The 15,901-nt window shown below is 46.9% G+C and overlaps 1 protein-coding gene across 1 annotated transcript in view; it reads left to right on the top strand.

Annotated features, from left to right (window-relative positions):
* Positions 1-15,901, top strand: part of maptb (microtubule-associated protein tau b) — a 134,622-nt gene that overhangs the window by 57,781 nt on the left and 60,940 nt on the right. The window contains exons 5-8 of the mRNA XM_078529889.1: positions 4,538-5,287; positions 10,147-10,214; positions 10,376-10,543; positions 12,224-12,365. Coding sequence (XP_078386015.1) covers positions 4,538-5,287; positions 10,147-10,214; positions 10,376-10,543; positions 12,224-12,365 — 1,128 coding nt within the window. The remainder of the gene's footprint in view (positions 1-4,537; positions 5,288-10,146; positions 10,215-10,375; positions 10,544-12,223; positions 12,366-15,901) is intronic.

Below are 15,901 nucleotides of genomic sequence, written 5' to 3' on the forward strand. Positions count from 1 at the left end.
ATGTAGCTCCCAAAGCACCATGGTAACATACTCATCAGATTTAAAGAGTCTGATCTATGAAGTTGAGTGTATCATACTGCTGCAAGCTGATATGTGAATCCACTGCACAATTTCATCATTCTACAAAATAAAGCCTCCTCCCTAAATGCTGCTTCAGATGCTTTGTGACAGAGCACTGTCAGGACCACGGAAAAGGCATTTCCATAAACTGGCCTGGAGCTTAGAATTGATGTGTATTTATAGCCCCCCTTTTAATTGGCGAGTGATTCAATTTAAAAACAACCCAGACGACAAGATAAAAGGGATAAACGAGATATAGGTTAGTTTATTATGAAAGTACTGCTGAAAGTTACTTGGGCAAAGGCGATAAAGTTATTAACTAAAATACAGATAGAAGGATTAAAACACAGATAAAGATGAGATTTCCAATCAGTCTGTGTGAGATATTGTTTCAGACCATTGCCTGAATTCCTTCTTTCTGAGGGAAGGGGTTGAAACTTGAGGTTCAATTTAGCAGCTGTGAAGTTGAAGAGTCGGCGTTTCCTTCATGGGCTGACTCGATAGGTAAAGCAGATGCTGGCAGAGCAACCTCACAAAAATGGCTTCTTCCAACCTCCTTTATACAATCCAAAAACACACAATGGCTGCAATCTCAAACTGCTGAATCCTGCTTCCATATCAGGTACAGAGTTAGCCCTGGTCTTGGAGGGGAGCATAGTCCCATCCATTGTCTTTTTAGCCTTTTACATGTGTCAGACCTTAACTTGATTGGTTCCCATTCTCCCAGATTTGAGGAGATATTCACACCTCCAGCAAAGCCACAGTGAGTTTCTGTTTACCCTTGTGGCAAATTAAATTCAAATGTCTTCACATGTCTGGGTGTGTCTGGGTATGTCTACCTGCAATCCACTTGCAGCCTTCTAGAGCTTGACCACAATGCAATTGTAAAAGGCCGGGTGACTTTTGGCAGGCCACTTTAAAGTTCTTGAGTCCATGTCAAAGGAAGATTACCTTTTTTAACAAAAATCTATGATGTAATAATTTGTGACTGAAGTTTATACTGATGATCCTGACACCTCGCACAACGGTGACCAGTCATCAGGTTTTCCTGAGGTACCTCCCCCAGCTTAGGCACAAATAATGTGGAGCCCACCTGAACTGGCTTCCACCTGAATTGACCTTAACCTGCTTGTATGCTAGGTTCAGATTATCATGCTGAGTCCAACATTCTCCAATGTGAACATGCGACTTGAAGTGAAGGAAGAAAGCCAACCAGTACTACGAACATTGTCAGTAATGCAAGCCTAACCCGTACTCCAGGCCTAACCAGTACTCCAGGCCTAAACAGTACTCCAGGGCTAACCAGTACTCCAGGCCTAAACAGTACTCCAGGCCTAAACAGTACTCCAGACTTAACTAGCACCATTGGCCTAACTGGTGTTAGGACCAACCAGCAATACAGGGCTAACCAGTGCCACAGGCTACAAGGTATCCACCTCCTAGGTTCGGGTAGGTTCAAAGGTTTGTAGGCAGGCCCGAGCAGGCTGGGCACAAAGCTGAAGGCCCATTTCTCTTCACGTCCCTATATTAGGAGTCCCAACCCTCCAGAATTGCCTTGGAAACGCCAAGAATTGAAGGTTAATCTCCTGTGCATTGCTTGGGGAAGGTCATAAGGGCATTATGTTTTGCTATTTTCTTTGAGCTCTTTAATGGATCAGATATAGAAAAAAGACCATTTGATTCTCAGGGCTGTTGGAGGTGAAAGATTGTGTGATGAAATAATGCACCCGACAGGAGTTGGGAACCTTCCCTCATATTTAGGCCTCTACCAAACCAAGGCCACCAATGAGATCGAACATGCTCCTCAGTCCTGGTAGATCCCTGGAACATCCCACGCATTTTCCCAGCCATTTTTCCTTAGGTTTGCTCCAACGAAGCAAGCTCTTCTCAGGTTCAAAGTGAAGAAAAGTTGACCTGGTGATCAAGCTGTGTGGAAAGCCTGTGTTGGAGAATGAGTCAAATCACAGACTCTCTGAACACGTATAGCGTTCATGGCTTAATGTTCCAACTGTTTAAACAAAGTAAGTGAAGCTCTTTCCACAAAAGGATATCGATGGGCCCAGGATTCGATAGATCCGAAGTCAATCTTAACCCAGTTCTCATGTTAAACGTTAAGGCGGGAGTGAGGTAGGGAAGGTAGAGAGAGAGAGAGAGAGAGAGAAAGAAAGACTGATAAGCAGATAGAAAGAAAATTAGGGCAGTGAAATGAAGAGAGGGGAGTGGAAGATGGAGAAAGACAAGAGTGAAGAGATAAAACAGTGAGGAGAGAGGAATGAAAGAGAGGAGAGGGGCAAGTGAGATCAAGGTAGAGGGAGAGAGAACCACATGCAGACAGAGAGGGAAAGATAAGAAAAACAGAAAGAGTAACAGAAAGAGAGGGGGAAAAGAAGACAGCAAGTGAGAGGCAGAGAAAGTAAAGAGGAGACAGTGGGGAGAGGAAGGAAGAGAAATCAAGGGAGAGAGAAAGCAATTAAATGGAAAATAACAGCTCGGAAGCTGGAACCCACTGAGATTACAATGTGACCTACATGTCATTCATCAGCAGAAAGGTGCAGGTGGCCCAGTCATTTATCATGTTACTCAGTCTGAGCACTCAACTTCCAAAATACACACAAATCCATTTTAATTATTGTAAACACTGCTTACTAATAACCAGTCACATCAGTGACATTGCTGCCATTTAGAAATTCAAGCCTTTAAAGTGTGGCTCAATCACTTTGGTTTGAAACTGTCTCCTTTCTCAGTTTATCTCATGAAGAGGGACAGCTACTTATTCTTGAGATGTGACTGGCAACGGGGGGGGATGGAGGGTGTGAATGGAGGGTGTGGAGGGAGTGATTGGAGGGGGATTCAAAACTGAAAAGAGAGTTTTTCTGGTACAAATATGAAAATTTCTTAATCCTCAAGCATGTACCGGAGATAACGCTCCAGACCCATTGTTCATGGTGGATAGGGGATTGGAAGCTCAGGAAGAACAAGAGAGGAGAGTTCAAAGAGAAGCATTCTCCATGTAATGTCCGTGCTAATCACTGATGGAGAATTACCCAGCATTGCCAAGTCATGATCCCAAACCCACTGAGCAGGCATCTCCTCAGCATTCACTTAGTGCGTGTAGACAGTGTGATCCATAGCCAGGTTTAACCATTATCTGCACAGACATCCCTTGGACAGGCTGGTAGATATTTAAAACAACCATGTCAAAGTTAAGGAATTAGCAGTGCTAAGTGCTACTACAGGCCTTAAGTGAAAATGGAACTTTACTACACATTAATCACACAGGCTAGCTCACTCTCTGTAAGACTGGAGCTAGTTTACTGAAGGAACTGAAGGCATTCAGAATAAACAATGCTGTAGCTCATATCCCAGAGCAAGCGGATACAGTCCAGATCAACCTCCTCAATGAAAGGGAATTCCCAAACTGATCCAAAGATGATTGAAATTCAGACAGTGTGGGCATTTTCATTAAAGTTTAAGACTGTGCACAATGGCCTCTTCTGTTTGTGAGTAAATTTCCTCATGAATGGACTGAAGTTTCTTCATTCAAACCAACATTCATATTGCCAGGTTAATCAGCGAATGATTGGAATGTCACTCCACAGACCCTCAAATCACATCATCTCTATGGGGGATTAATGTCTGGGGGGAATTGTCTGTGGAGGTGTCTGTGGAGCTGTCTCTGGGGTGTCAGGGAGAGGGGTGTCTGGGGAGCAACATTGTTGGGGGAGTGGTGTCTGGGGATGGGGTGTCTTGTGTGAAGGGGTGGCTGGGGGGGAACATTGTTGGTGGGAACAGTGCCTGGTGGGTGGGTAGGGGTATCAGGGAGACATTGGTGTCTGGGGGGGTGTCGGGTACTTGGGGGTAGCAGCAGTGCCTGTGGAAATGATTGCTTGCCAAGCTCTAAACCATTAAATGTTTTGTTTGTCCTCACAACTCAATGTGTTCATTGTCTGTCCTGTTGGTTAGTCATTGACTCCATTCTATGTATTATTAATCTTGCACTTTGACCCCATTACCATTTGATGACAAATAATCCCAAAGGCTGATGGGTAAGAGGCCTGGGAGCTGCCTCCTGTCCTTGGCCTAGCCTCGAGGTGGTGAACAAGGAGCCTGTGGGCTGCCATGTCTATCGATTTCCCTTCCTCTTTCCGGGAAGATGCCAGTTGTTTCTCAGAGCTGTTCTCCCAGTCCTTCCAGGAGGAAGAGGATGGACAGCTGGGAAGAGTAGAGAAGGAGCTAGATCGAGCGATAAAGAAGCAACTCATTGCACAGCCACACATTGTTCTTATTTTTATTTTGGGATGGGGCTATAGTCCTTTAATTCAGCAGCTTTGTTTCCCAGCAGCACTTTGCAACATGGGATGTCTTCATGGCCTCTCTGTTCTGTTGGTGTTGCCCTGTTGCTGCTTTGATCCCCTGTATCAGAATTTCACCAGATGTATTCTCCGTTAAATTGCGGCCTTTGCTTCTCTAACAACAGAAGGAGAGGAGCAAACTCTGGCTTATGTTGAAGTTCAGCAGAGCTACAAGCAACAGAGTGTCATCGAGGGGATGAGGGCTGAGATCGGCCCAAATGAGCAAACTAGACCAATTCTTAAGGAACCGCTTGTGCCAATGAGCACTGTACGGACTGAGGAGGTTGTGGCTATGACCCCTTCAGTCACCGAGGAGGCATTGCTCACTTTGGACAGCCCTCGGGCATCAGAAGTTGATATGTCTGGGCTAGAAGCAGTAAGCTTTGGATTTGAAGAAAGACAAGTTAGTGAGGAAACAGGATCTCTTGATATGGGTCACACAATTCTACTGACCTCGGAGCAGTGTATGGACCAGGAGCTGACTGAGAGCGTGGAACAGGAAATGGGAGAGCTTCTTCCTGAGGCCATTGGATCATTGGGCTCGATTGCTGGAGATGACACAGGAGAATCAACAGAAGTGACCTTGACAGAAGGAAGTGTTCAAGAGGCTGAGTCTGACATGGAAGCTACTGCAGACCTAAAACCGACTGAAGCTAGTGAGCACGAGGAGAGTCTGGGCGATGCTGAGTTCAGAGAGTCACATGACCAAGTCCAGCTTGCAGGTGACAAGTGTGAAGCAGCGAATCAGGCGGAAGGGGTTGAAGCTCATCAGCCACACCCAGCCACTCAGGATAGAGAAGCGAGCCCTGACCAACCACAAACACCGGCCTTTCAGAAAAGTGACCATGAAGACCTGCCTGTGTCAGCAGTGAAAGGTTTGTCCCTTCGTTTCTGTCCTCTCAGCACCTTCTCTCCATCCTGCTCTATCAACATGTCCCTCTGCCTCTTGCCCTTTCTTCCAGGTGCCTGGTATTTCCCAAACTGGAACGGCTGCCTCGCACTCTCACTCTTGGCTTCGGACTCCAATTGCTGCTTTTGACAGACCTTCTGCTGCATGGTGTCGTATTGCATGTGTGACTGTCACATCCTGTGTCCTTCACCTGTTTCTTCTGTGCCTGCTATTCACAGGGACACCCCAAAACACATCTGTACTTTGGGTTATATTCTACAGCGGCAGCTTATGTCTGTTACCTTTGAAAAGAACTGTAATTACTAGTCAACAACAGAAAGAATATAAGACTGGCAGAAGAGAGAAAGGAAAAAAGATATTGAGAGTGTGGGCATTAGTGCCAGTCCCAGGAATGTGATGAAGACTGAGGTTCAAGAGAGTTCCTGTCATTTTGAGGGTGTCCTCTTAATGATTCAGGACCTCACTGAACCAGAGGCTCTAAAGCACAGAGACAGTGAGGTGTTGTGACTGACAGCAGCTTCCACTACTGCCTGGTCACTGCAGAAAGAAACCAGGTCACTACCTTTCCTCATGGAGGGACTGAGTAAGGATAGGAGAATGGGGTAAGAGTAGAGTTATCAGGATAGGAGCAATACAGCAGGATTGGGGGGCAGTGTTGCATTGATCGATGCCGTGTAAGGGAGACTGAGACAAGCAGCGAGAGGCAGAGGCTGGGTCAAGGCTTGAATTCTGCTGTTAACTTATGATGGAGTTGGCTGAAATCCTGACTAAACTAACAAACACTTCACAAGGAGGTAGGAATAAATCACCTTTTTAAATCATTGGCATTGGTTTACACTGTGATATCCTAGCAGCAAACTCAGAACAACCACGGCCACATGCTGCAGGCCAGTATAAGCAGAAGCCATTCAGTTAGTAAGTTAATACAGGGGAGGAGTCACTCAGCACCATGCAGACACACACCTATCAAAGAACAATCTAACTGTGCCCTGTACCCATAGGGTAAGACATTGCAGGATCCGGTAGTCTGGTCATATCGATGGATTGATTGGGGCCTGCACCACCCCCTCACTGTGGACCTGTCGTGCATTTATATTGAATGCCAAGTGTCATGATGAGTACAGCAATGGGGTTCTCCTTAACTCACAGAACAGCATCACTTCTGCTCAAAACAGATTCATCCTTTCTCCCTAAATCAAGGCTGTTTCTGTGGTTCTCTGTAGATCTGTTCTCCTCCCTAAGGCCCATATGTCTCAGACCTACAAATCCTTTCAGACTGCGGATCAGTCAGGTTTCATTTTGCACAGTCACCTCTGCTGTCATGACATCTTACACTTGGTGCAAATCCTCTGTGACAGTGAAGACTGAGGAATGCTGCCTTAATTAATTTACCACTCTCACTTTTCATGCAAATTCTTATCCAGCCTAGGCCATGACTAACAATATAAAAATATACACAGGGCCTACAATACACACAAGGTCTGCAATATACACAGGGTGTACAATACACACAAGGTCTGCAATATACACAGGGCGTACAATAGACACAGGGCGTACAATATAGACAGGAGCTACAATATACACAGGGCCTACAATATAGACAGGAGCTACAACATACACAGGGCCTACAACATACACAGGGCCTACAATATACACAGGAGCTACAATATACACAGGGCCTACAATAGTCACAGGGCCTACAATATAGACAGGAGCTACAATATACACAGGGCCTACAATAGACACAGGGCCTACAATAGACACAGGGCCTACAATATACACAGGGCCTACAATATACACAGGAGCTACAACATACACGGGGCCTACAATATACACAGGGCCTACAATATACACACGGCCTACAATATACACACAGTCTACAATAGACACAGTGGCTACAATATACACAGGGCCTATAATATACACAGGGCCTACAACAGACACAGTGCCTACAATATACACACTGCCTATAATATACACGGGGTCTATAATAGACACAGTGGCTACAATATACACACGGCCTACAATATACACACAGCCTACAATAGACACAGTGGCTACAATATACATGGGGCCTATAATATACACGGGGCCTACAATAAACACAGTGCCTACAATATACACGGGGCCTACAATAGACACAGTGGCTACAATAGACACAGTGGCTACAATATACACAGTGCCTACAATATACACGGGGCCTACAATATACACAGGAGCTACAACATACACAGGAGCTACAACATATACAGGAGCTACAACATACACGGGGCCTACAATATACACGGGGCCTACAATATACACACGGCCTACAATATACACACGGCCTACAATATACACACGGTCTACAATATACACAGGGCCTACAATATACACGGGGCCTACAATATACACACAGCCTACAATATACACACGGCCTAAAATGTACACACAGTCTACAATAGACACAGTGGCTATAATATACACACAGCCTACAATATACACACAGCCTACAATATACACACTGCCTACAATATACACGGGGTCTACAATATACACACAGCCTACAAGAGAAACAGTGGCTACAATATACACGGGGCCTATAATATACACACAGCCTACAATATACACGGGGCCTACAATATACACGGGGCCTACAATATACACAGGAGCTACAACATACACAGGAGCTATAACATACATGGGGCCTACAATATACACGGGGCCTACAATATACACACGGCCTACAATATACACACGGCCTACAATAGACACAGTGCCTACAATATACACACTGCCTACAATATACACGGGGTCTACAATATACACGGGGTCTACAATATACACACAGCCTATAATATACACACAGGCTACAATAGACACAGTGGCTACAATATACACGGGGCCTACAATATACACGGGGCCTACAATATACGCACAGCCTACAATATACATACTGCCTACAATATACACGGGGCCTACAATATACACACTGCCTACAATATACACGGGGTCTACAATATACACGGGGTCTACAATATACACAGGGCCTACAATAAACACACAGCCTACAATATACACACTGCCTACAATATACACGGGGTCTACAATAGGCACAGTGGCTACAATATACACGGGACCTACAATAGACTCATAGCCCTACAATAGACTCATAGCCTACAATAGACACAGAGGCTACAATAGGCACGGGGCCTATAATTTACGCAAGGGCTACAATATACACAAGGACCACAATATACACAAGGACCTACAATGTAGACAGGGCCTACAATATACACATGGGCTACAATGTACACATGGCCTACAATAGACACAGGGGCTGCAATATCCACAGGGCCTACAATATCCACAGGGGCTATAATATACAGAGGGCCTCCAATACACAGGGGCTGCAATATACACAGGGCAGCAATGTAGGAACATTGGAACAGAAGGAGGCCATTTAGCCCCTTGAGCCTATTCCAGCACTCAGTGACATCATGGCTGATCTGTGAAATAACTCCACGTACTCACCTTTGCCCCATGTCCCTTCCCTTAATACCTTCCTGCCCATCCCTGACCTGTTCCCCATATTACAGGGGTAGGTAAGGCATCAGCCAGCCTGCCTGCCCTTGGGCCTATTGAGGCCTTTAAGTCATCATGGTGCCAACCAACTTTATGACCGGGGGTTATGGGTGGTGGCGACGAATACGCCCCCTGTAAAATTTACCCTTAATTTCACTTCTGAAAAGCCTGGCTCTAATTTTTACATCCACAAACCCCCCTCCCCATCTGACCACCACCCCTCCCCCCACCACCACACCCCCCGACAGCCACCCCCTCCCCCACCACCACACCCCCCAACAACCACCCCCTCCCCCCACCACCACACCCCCCGACCACCACCCCCTCCCCCACCGCCAACCCCACCTCCACCCCACAATCCCTGACCACCAGAACCCCCCCACCCCCCACCACCACCCCCCATCCCCGCACCACCACACACCCACCTCCATCACCACACCCCCACCACCAACCCCCCCAACCACCAACCCCACCTCCCCAAACCCCCACAACCTTAATTACAACTTCTCATAATTTCCTGACAGCAGATGTTCACTGGTTTATAATTCTGGGTTTCCCTCTTTTCTCTTTACTTCAATCACTAACGTGCAATTCTCTAATCTAAAGGAACATTTCCAGAATTGTGAGAGCCTTGAAAGGTATAGAGGGGTTACAATACACACAGGGATGGAACATACACAGACACTACCAAATTCACCGAAGCCACAATGTGACCAGCTGCTGAGTCTCTGCTAATCGCAGTTTAAAAGCCTATTCAGTGAGAACTCGGATGTACAAACCCTGATTCCCTCTCATTTCTCCCTCTCCACTTCCCAAATAGTGTTTGACTTCCAACTGATCCATCTGAGAGATTAGAAACTGACGTTGGGAGTTATTATGAGCCATATCTAAAGAGGGAGGCTAATGAGGTTAGTCCCAGCAAGTTAAGATTCCCTAGGGAATGTGTTTCCCCAGTTTGTGACAATGTGAAATCCTAAAATCCTCAGAATGAATAGTTACACATTTCCCAGTCAGATGGGTCAGGTGGGTATTCACTTTGTGATTTCTGTGAGTCGCAGCCAGGATCAGTGTCTTAAACCAAGTGTTGTTGGATTCAATGGGGCTAGGCTCAGCATGTGGGGTTTGTGGACAGGAAGTGTTCTTTATGGGGGTTCCTGCTGCTTTCTGCCACTTCCTTACAGCACCCACCTTAAGCCTGAATGTTTTAATGCCCCATTTGAAAAGAGAGAGAACCCATTTTGTTCTGTTCACTGTTTTCAGCTCAACTGCCTGTTGCAGGTGAAGAAGGAGCCAAATCTCAGGCAGCCGGCCCCGAGAGCAAGACCAAGGTGAGAGTCACAGAACTAAGTGAGCTGCTCCCGACCACCCCATCGGCACCCAAACATTTCATTTCTTGATTTGTTTTTTAATGTTATTTTAACCATAATTTTATTTGGTTTATGCAATTCATATTTTGTGTTGTCATTTTGAATTTTATTTTCATGCAAAGAGCTCCACACCTACAAAAATCTCAAAAGCAAGGCCTCAGGCCTCTACTACTCCTAAGAGGCCTACTTCTGCCCGTAGCAACAAACCTTCCAGCCTTGTCTCCATCCCCAAAAGACCTCAATCCACTCCAGGCCAAGATGGTACAGGAGCTAAGGAGCATAGAGTGAAGGTAAGGGTCACATCCTTAGAGCTTTTGATAATCAAACACAAAAGTTAAAGCCCAGCTTAATTGCTTCATGTTCAATCTATTTGTGTTCTTTCTCTGGAGCAGATAAAAGTGTCTCAAGGTTCCCATTTTACCAAGCCAGCCATTTACTCAGTGATGCCTATAAACACATACTATACAGTGATGCCTCTTTAATGTATTCTTCCCTATTTCAAATTTCTTGATTTCCTATCCCCCCATTTTACTGAGTTTTCAAAGATTTCAGACATGGGAGAAAGTATTGCACCTTCCCATTGTACTCCACCATCCCAGCAACCCCCATCCTGTACCCTTCAAACACCCCTTGCCCATCCAACATCCACACCATCCTCCAACCCCCATTTCTCTGCCCCTCAGCATCCAACCCCATCACCATCCCCAATCTCCCATCAGCAGCCCCCATCCCACACCTCCACCACTTCTCCAGCCACCATTTCCTTCCCATCAAATCCCCATTGACACCCAACCCAGTCAGCTCTCCCCCATCAAACCACCCTATCACTTCTCCAACCCTTAATTCCCTGCCCATCTGCACCCAATCTCCCATCAAACCCCAAGCATTAGCCCCCCAACCAACACCCATACCCCCCATCACACCTCCATCCCTTCATTCCCCTGCTCGTCAAATGCCTCACTCTCCCATCCAATCACCCACAATCACTGCAACTCTTGCCCATCATAACCCCCCTTTCCACATCCCCACCTCCCCAACATACCCCATTACCCCTCCATCTCCTATTGCTGTTCCCATCACCCCAAGCCTGTTACCCCACCCCAATCCCCCATCAAACCCCATATATAAACTTCCCCATCCCACACCCCCAACCCCCATCATGGTCCATCACCTCTCCATCTGCTCAACACCCCACCCCCTGCCCATTAAACCCCCTCACCTTCCCCATCATGCCTCCCACATCCCTCTACACCCTTCATTAACCCCACATCACTCCCCCATCCCACATTTTCTCCTGAGCCCCCAGTTCTCTCCACCTCCAGCCGGGACTAGACTAACCAGGTCTCCATTCAACGCACTTTCCCTGAGGCTGCTTTCTCAGCGCAATGACTAGTTCCAGGGCCTGGAGGATTCTCGATATCAGGCCACAGTGGGACTCAGCTCTGTTCTCCAAAAGAGTGATGCAGCCCTCACCCTGTACTGAGCTGTAACACTGCAACTCACTTTGTTATACAGCGGTGAGAGATCCACCTAGGGGAGGAAAATGCTGCTCAATCCCAAACAGAATTGTTCCAGCTAGCACCTCTTCACTGCTCTTCTCATTATGAATAAATCTAGGTTAAAGTTTCACGTTACAAGTCAAAGATGTATTTCAGGTATTGTAACAATGACAGGATCAGGACTGGATTCCTGTTTCCCATTTCTCAAGCGAGTCACCTGTGAGGAGCAGGGTTAACATCATAAAAACTCTGTAGTTCACGCTGTGACAAACAATAAGAAAAAGCCATTTACCCTCATCCAATTTGCCCAGTATAAATGCCCAGGCAGAGCGAGCCATCAGTAAACCCCTGAAAGCAAGAAAATTTGGTCCAGGGAGTCAACAGAAACAAATGGATTCTGTGTAAATAGCCAGAAAATGTCTGCACTGTCAGACTTCACCTCCAAACTAATAGCCCAGTGATTCCATGCAGGTGCCAGAAGCGAGGAGGACTCCAGGATCACAGGCACCATCTGGGCTCAGAATGCCAGGAAGCATCGGAACAAAGACCCCACCCAAGTCTGCACCCACTCAGAAGGGAAGTCCTCACTCTCCTGATGTCAAAAGAACAACAGGTAAGTGTGGGGACATGTGGGCGAGGGGGCAATTGGGGGGGAAACATGAAGGTAGGACTGGAACAAGTAGACACACTCTGGGACAGTGGGTCACACACTGTCCTTTCACACTCTGGGACAATGGTTCGCACACTGTCCTTTCACACTCTGGGACAGTGGGTCAGACACTGTCCTTTCACACTCTGGGACAGTGGGTCAGACACTGTCCTTTCGCACTCTGGGACAATGGTTCGCACACTGTCCTTTCACACTCTGGGACAGTGGATCGCACACTGTCCTTTCACACTCTGGGACAGTGGGTCAGACACTGTCCTTTCACACTCTGGGACAGTGGGTCCAACACTGTCCTTTCACACTCTGGGACGGTGGATCGCATACTGTCCTTTCACACTCTGGGACAGTGGGTCCAACACTGTCCTTTCACACTCTGGGACAGTGGGTCCAACACTGTCCTTTCACACTCTGGGACAGTGGGTCGCACACTGTCCTTTCACACTCTGGGACAGTGGCTCTTTCATTGTTTGGGTGTGTGTGTGGGCTGCAGTTAGGCCAGCCAACCCAGTAAAGGTTTGGAGGCAGCCACAGGAACTGTCGGGTGCAGAGGTGGGCTGTGTGATTGATCCGCCTTGGTGCTGTGGGACTTGATCCCAGTTACAACAAAACAGTAAGGCCCTTCAGCCCTCACCCCTCACATCCCATGCACCCAGCCCCCACACACTCCCCACAACCCATCTATGCCCCTCCATTCCCCCACCCCCTATGGTCCCTTATGCCCCATGCCAAAGTATGCCCCCAAGAAGGCTAATGGAATGCCATCCTTTATTACGAGAGTAATTGAATATAAAAGTAAGGATGTTATGCTTCAGTTATACAGGGCATTGGTGAGACCACACCTCGAATACTGTGTGCAGTTTTGGTCTCCTGTTTAAGGAAGGATGTAAATGCATTGGAGACGGTTCAAAGGAGGTTTACTAGATTGATACCTGGAATGAGTGGGTTGTCTTATGAGGAAAGATTGGACAGACTGGGCTTGTTTCCACTGGAGTTTAGAAGAGTGAGGGGTGATTTGATTGAAGTTTACAAGATCCTGAACGGCCTTGACAAGGTAGATGTTGAAAGGATGTTTCCTTCTGTGGGTGAGTCCAGAACTAGGTGGCATTGTTTTAAAATTAGGGGTTGCCCTTATGGGACAGAGATGAGGAGAAAATGTTTCTCTGAGGGTTGTGCAATTTTGGAACTGCCTCTTAAGGCAGTGGAAGCGGGGTCACTGAATATTTTTAAGGCGGAGGTAGTTAGATTCTTGGTAGGCAAGGGAATCACAGGATATCAGGGGTAGATAGGAATGTGGAACTCAAATCATGATCTTATTGAATGGTGGAGCAGGCACGAGGGGCCGAATGGCCTACTTCTGCTCCTATTTTGTATGTTCATATGTAGCAACCCCTATGGCCTCTTGTGACCCCCTCTCTGCCAATCTGTGGCACCTCCATGCCCGTTCACTCACTATGCACTGTATTGAACCAATAGGCTAATGGATTTCTGGGCAGTCAGCCAAACCTTATTATGTATTCATGGCTGAAAGCCCAGACCTCCATTAGAGCACTAAAACTCCTGAACCCCAGGGAAAACAATGTTTGATTGACAGCTCTGACTCTCTGATCTCCTCTGTCAATTGCACAATTTTTATTTAAACAAGATAAAGAGGTTTCAAGTGCTTGTAGTTTCAGATATTGATACTTTAAAGGGCCTGATTGACACTTTTATTGGGCTGTTGTAAGAAGAAGCATTTTTAAGAAAGTGTAAAGTTATCAATGAATGACTTTTTTAAAAGCTTGTTTTACACATCCCACTATCACTATAGGGTCCATTGGTTCTATACAGTGTAAGGTGGACAAATGGACATGGAAGTTCCATAGTTTGGCATGGGGGGGCATGAAGGACCATAGGGGGTGGGTGGGGCATATCTTGGCTTGGGGTGGCTTGAACAGGGCCTTTTGAACCTACCTTTCAAAAGGGTTCCTTTTGCAGGCACCTCTGAGGCCCCATGAGTCACGACTGTTTGAAAACCTGGCCTGACTTCATGAGAATTATGCAGGAGAAGGACATGCTTCTCCCCTCAATAGAGCCAGTCAGGTCAGGAGTGCAGGGTATGTGCTCAGAACCAAACCAGCCCCCACCCTTAAAAAGCGCTCCTGAAACGTAAAAAACCCAGCAATTGGGTTGAGAATCCCAAATCAGGACGCACCCACCATTTTTAAAGGGCTCCTAAGTCACCCCTGACTCAGGGAAAATCCAGCCCGCCCTGTCAGTTTCTATCATTTTAACCCAAGCTGTGTGTTTGGGATTGCTGTGCCCTGCCACTGACACCCCAGGTCAGGCAATCAGCTTACTCAGGATTCCTGATCAGTAGATTGTTGGGTTCACTCTGCACATTACTAAAAACCTAAACCTCGGGAATCTAGGAGGAGAACAAAACAAGTCAGGCCTGGTATCAGTGTTGTGTCCACCTTTACAAAACCCTCTCCATCCAGGCAGCCGCCAGTACTCGGGCAGTGCATTGCTGCAAGAGCATCCGGTCTAGAAAGATCAGGTAGCGTCATCCAGGTGGTCAATCCTCCGACATAAACCTATAGAGTGAGTGTCAACCACACACACTGGGTGAAGGCTGCACACTGGATGGTATTTGTGACACTGGATGAGGACTGGCACTGGTTAGGCATTGGGCATCAGATGGGAGTGACACACAGGGTTCAGCCTGGGCAGGGTATCACAGCTAGCCCTGTGCCCACACAATAACAACACATGTTCCCAGCAGCCATGTGCCAGTGATCAGGAGCAGTAACCCCTGCCCAGGGAAACTGTGGGCAATTCCTGCAGCCCATACACCAAACTCAGCACACCCTGGGGAATGAAGCTCTTAGCCTTCAGCTGCCTACGACTCAGGGGTTACGCAGTGTGCCATCAGGACACTCCAAGCTTAACCCCCTAACCCCGGATGATCATTCCCAAATCCCTCACCATTCCTGCCACTCTCATTGTTTCAGTCACATCGAGATCTCATAATCAGTCATTAAGAGAATCCTTGAACCATGATAAATTACAGCATAGCGTAGGCCATTCAGCCCATCATATCTAACCCAGCCCAATAACAGAGCAATCCAGAACGAATCCAACTGCCTTGCTCTTACCCTAACCCTATCCCTTCCTCTATTGCACATAGTCATTTGCCTTCCCAGTGGTCTCTGCATCAGCCATTCCCTGTGGAATTCCGCAGAACCACAGAAAAGTGACGGTGCAGAAAGAGGCCATTCAGCCCGTCGTGTTTGTGCCAGACAAAGAGAGAAAAAAGAGACTAGCTGCTCATTTTAATCCCACTTTCCAGCACCTGGTCCACATTCCAAAAACACTTGGCAAAATATCTCCTAATCTCTCTCACTCTGAGTGATCATTTTCAGTTGAGCTCAGTGACTCCACATCAGAGGAAGTAGCCTTGCCCTATTCACTCTATCAAAACCCTTCATCATTTAAAAACCATT

The sequence above is a fragment of the Cetorhinus maximus genome, chromosome 25, assembly GCF_964194155.1.
Source record: "Cetorhinus maximus chromosome 25, sCetMax3.hap1.1, whole genome shotgun sequence".
In the NCBI taxonomy this organism is placed as follows: Eukaryota; Metazoa; Chordata; class Chondrichthyes; order Lamniformes; family Cetorhinidae; genus Cetorhinus; species Cetorhinus maximus.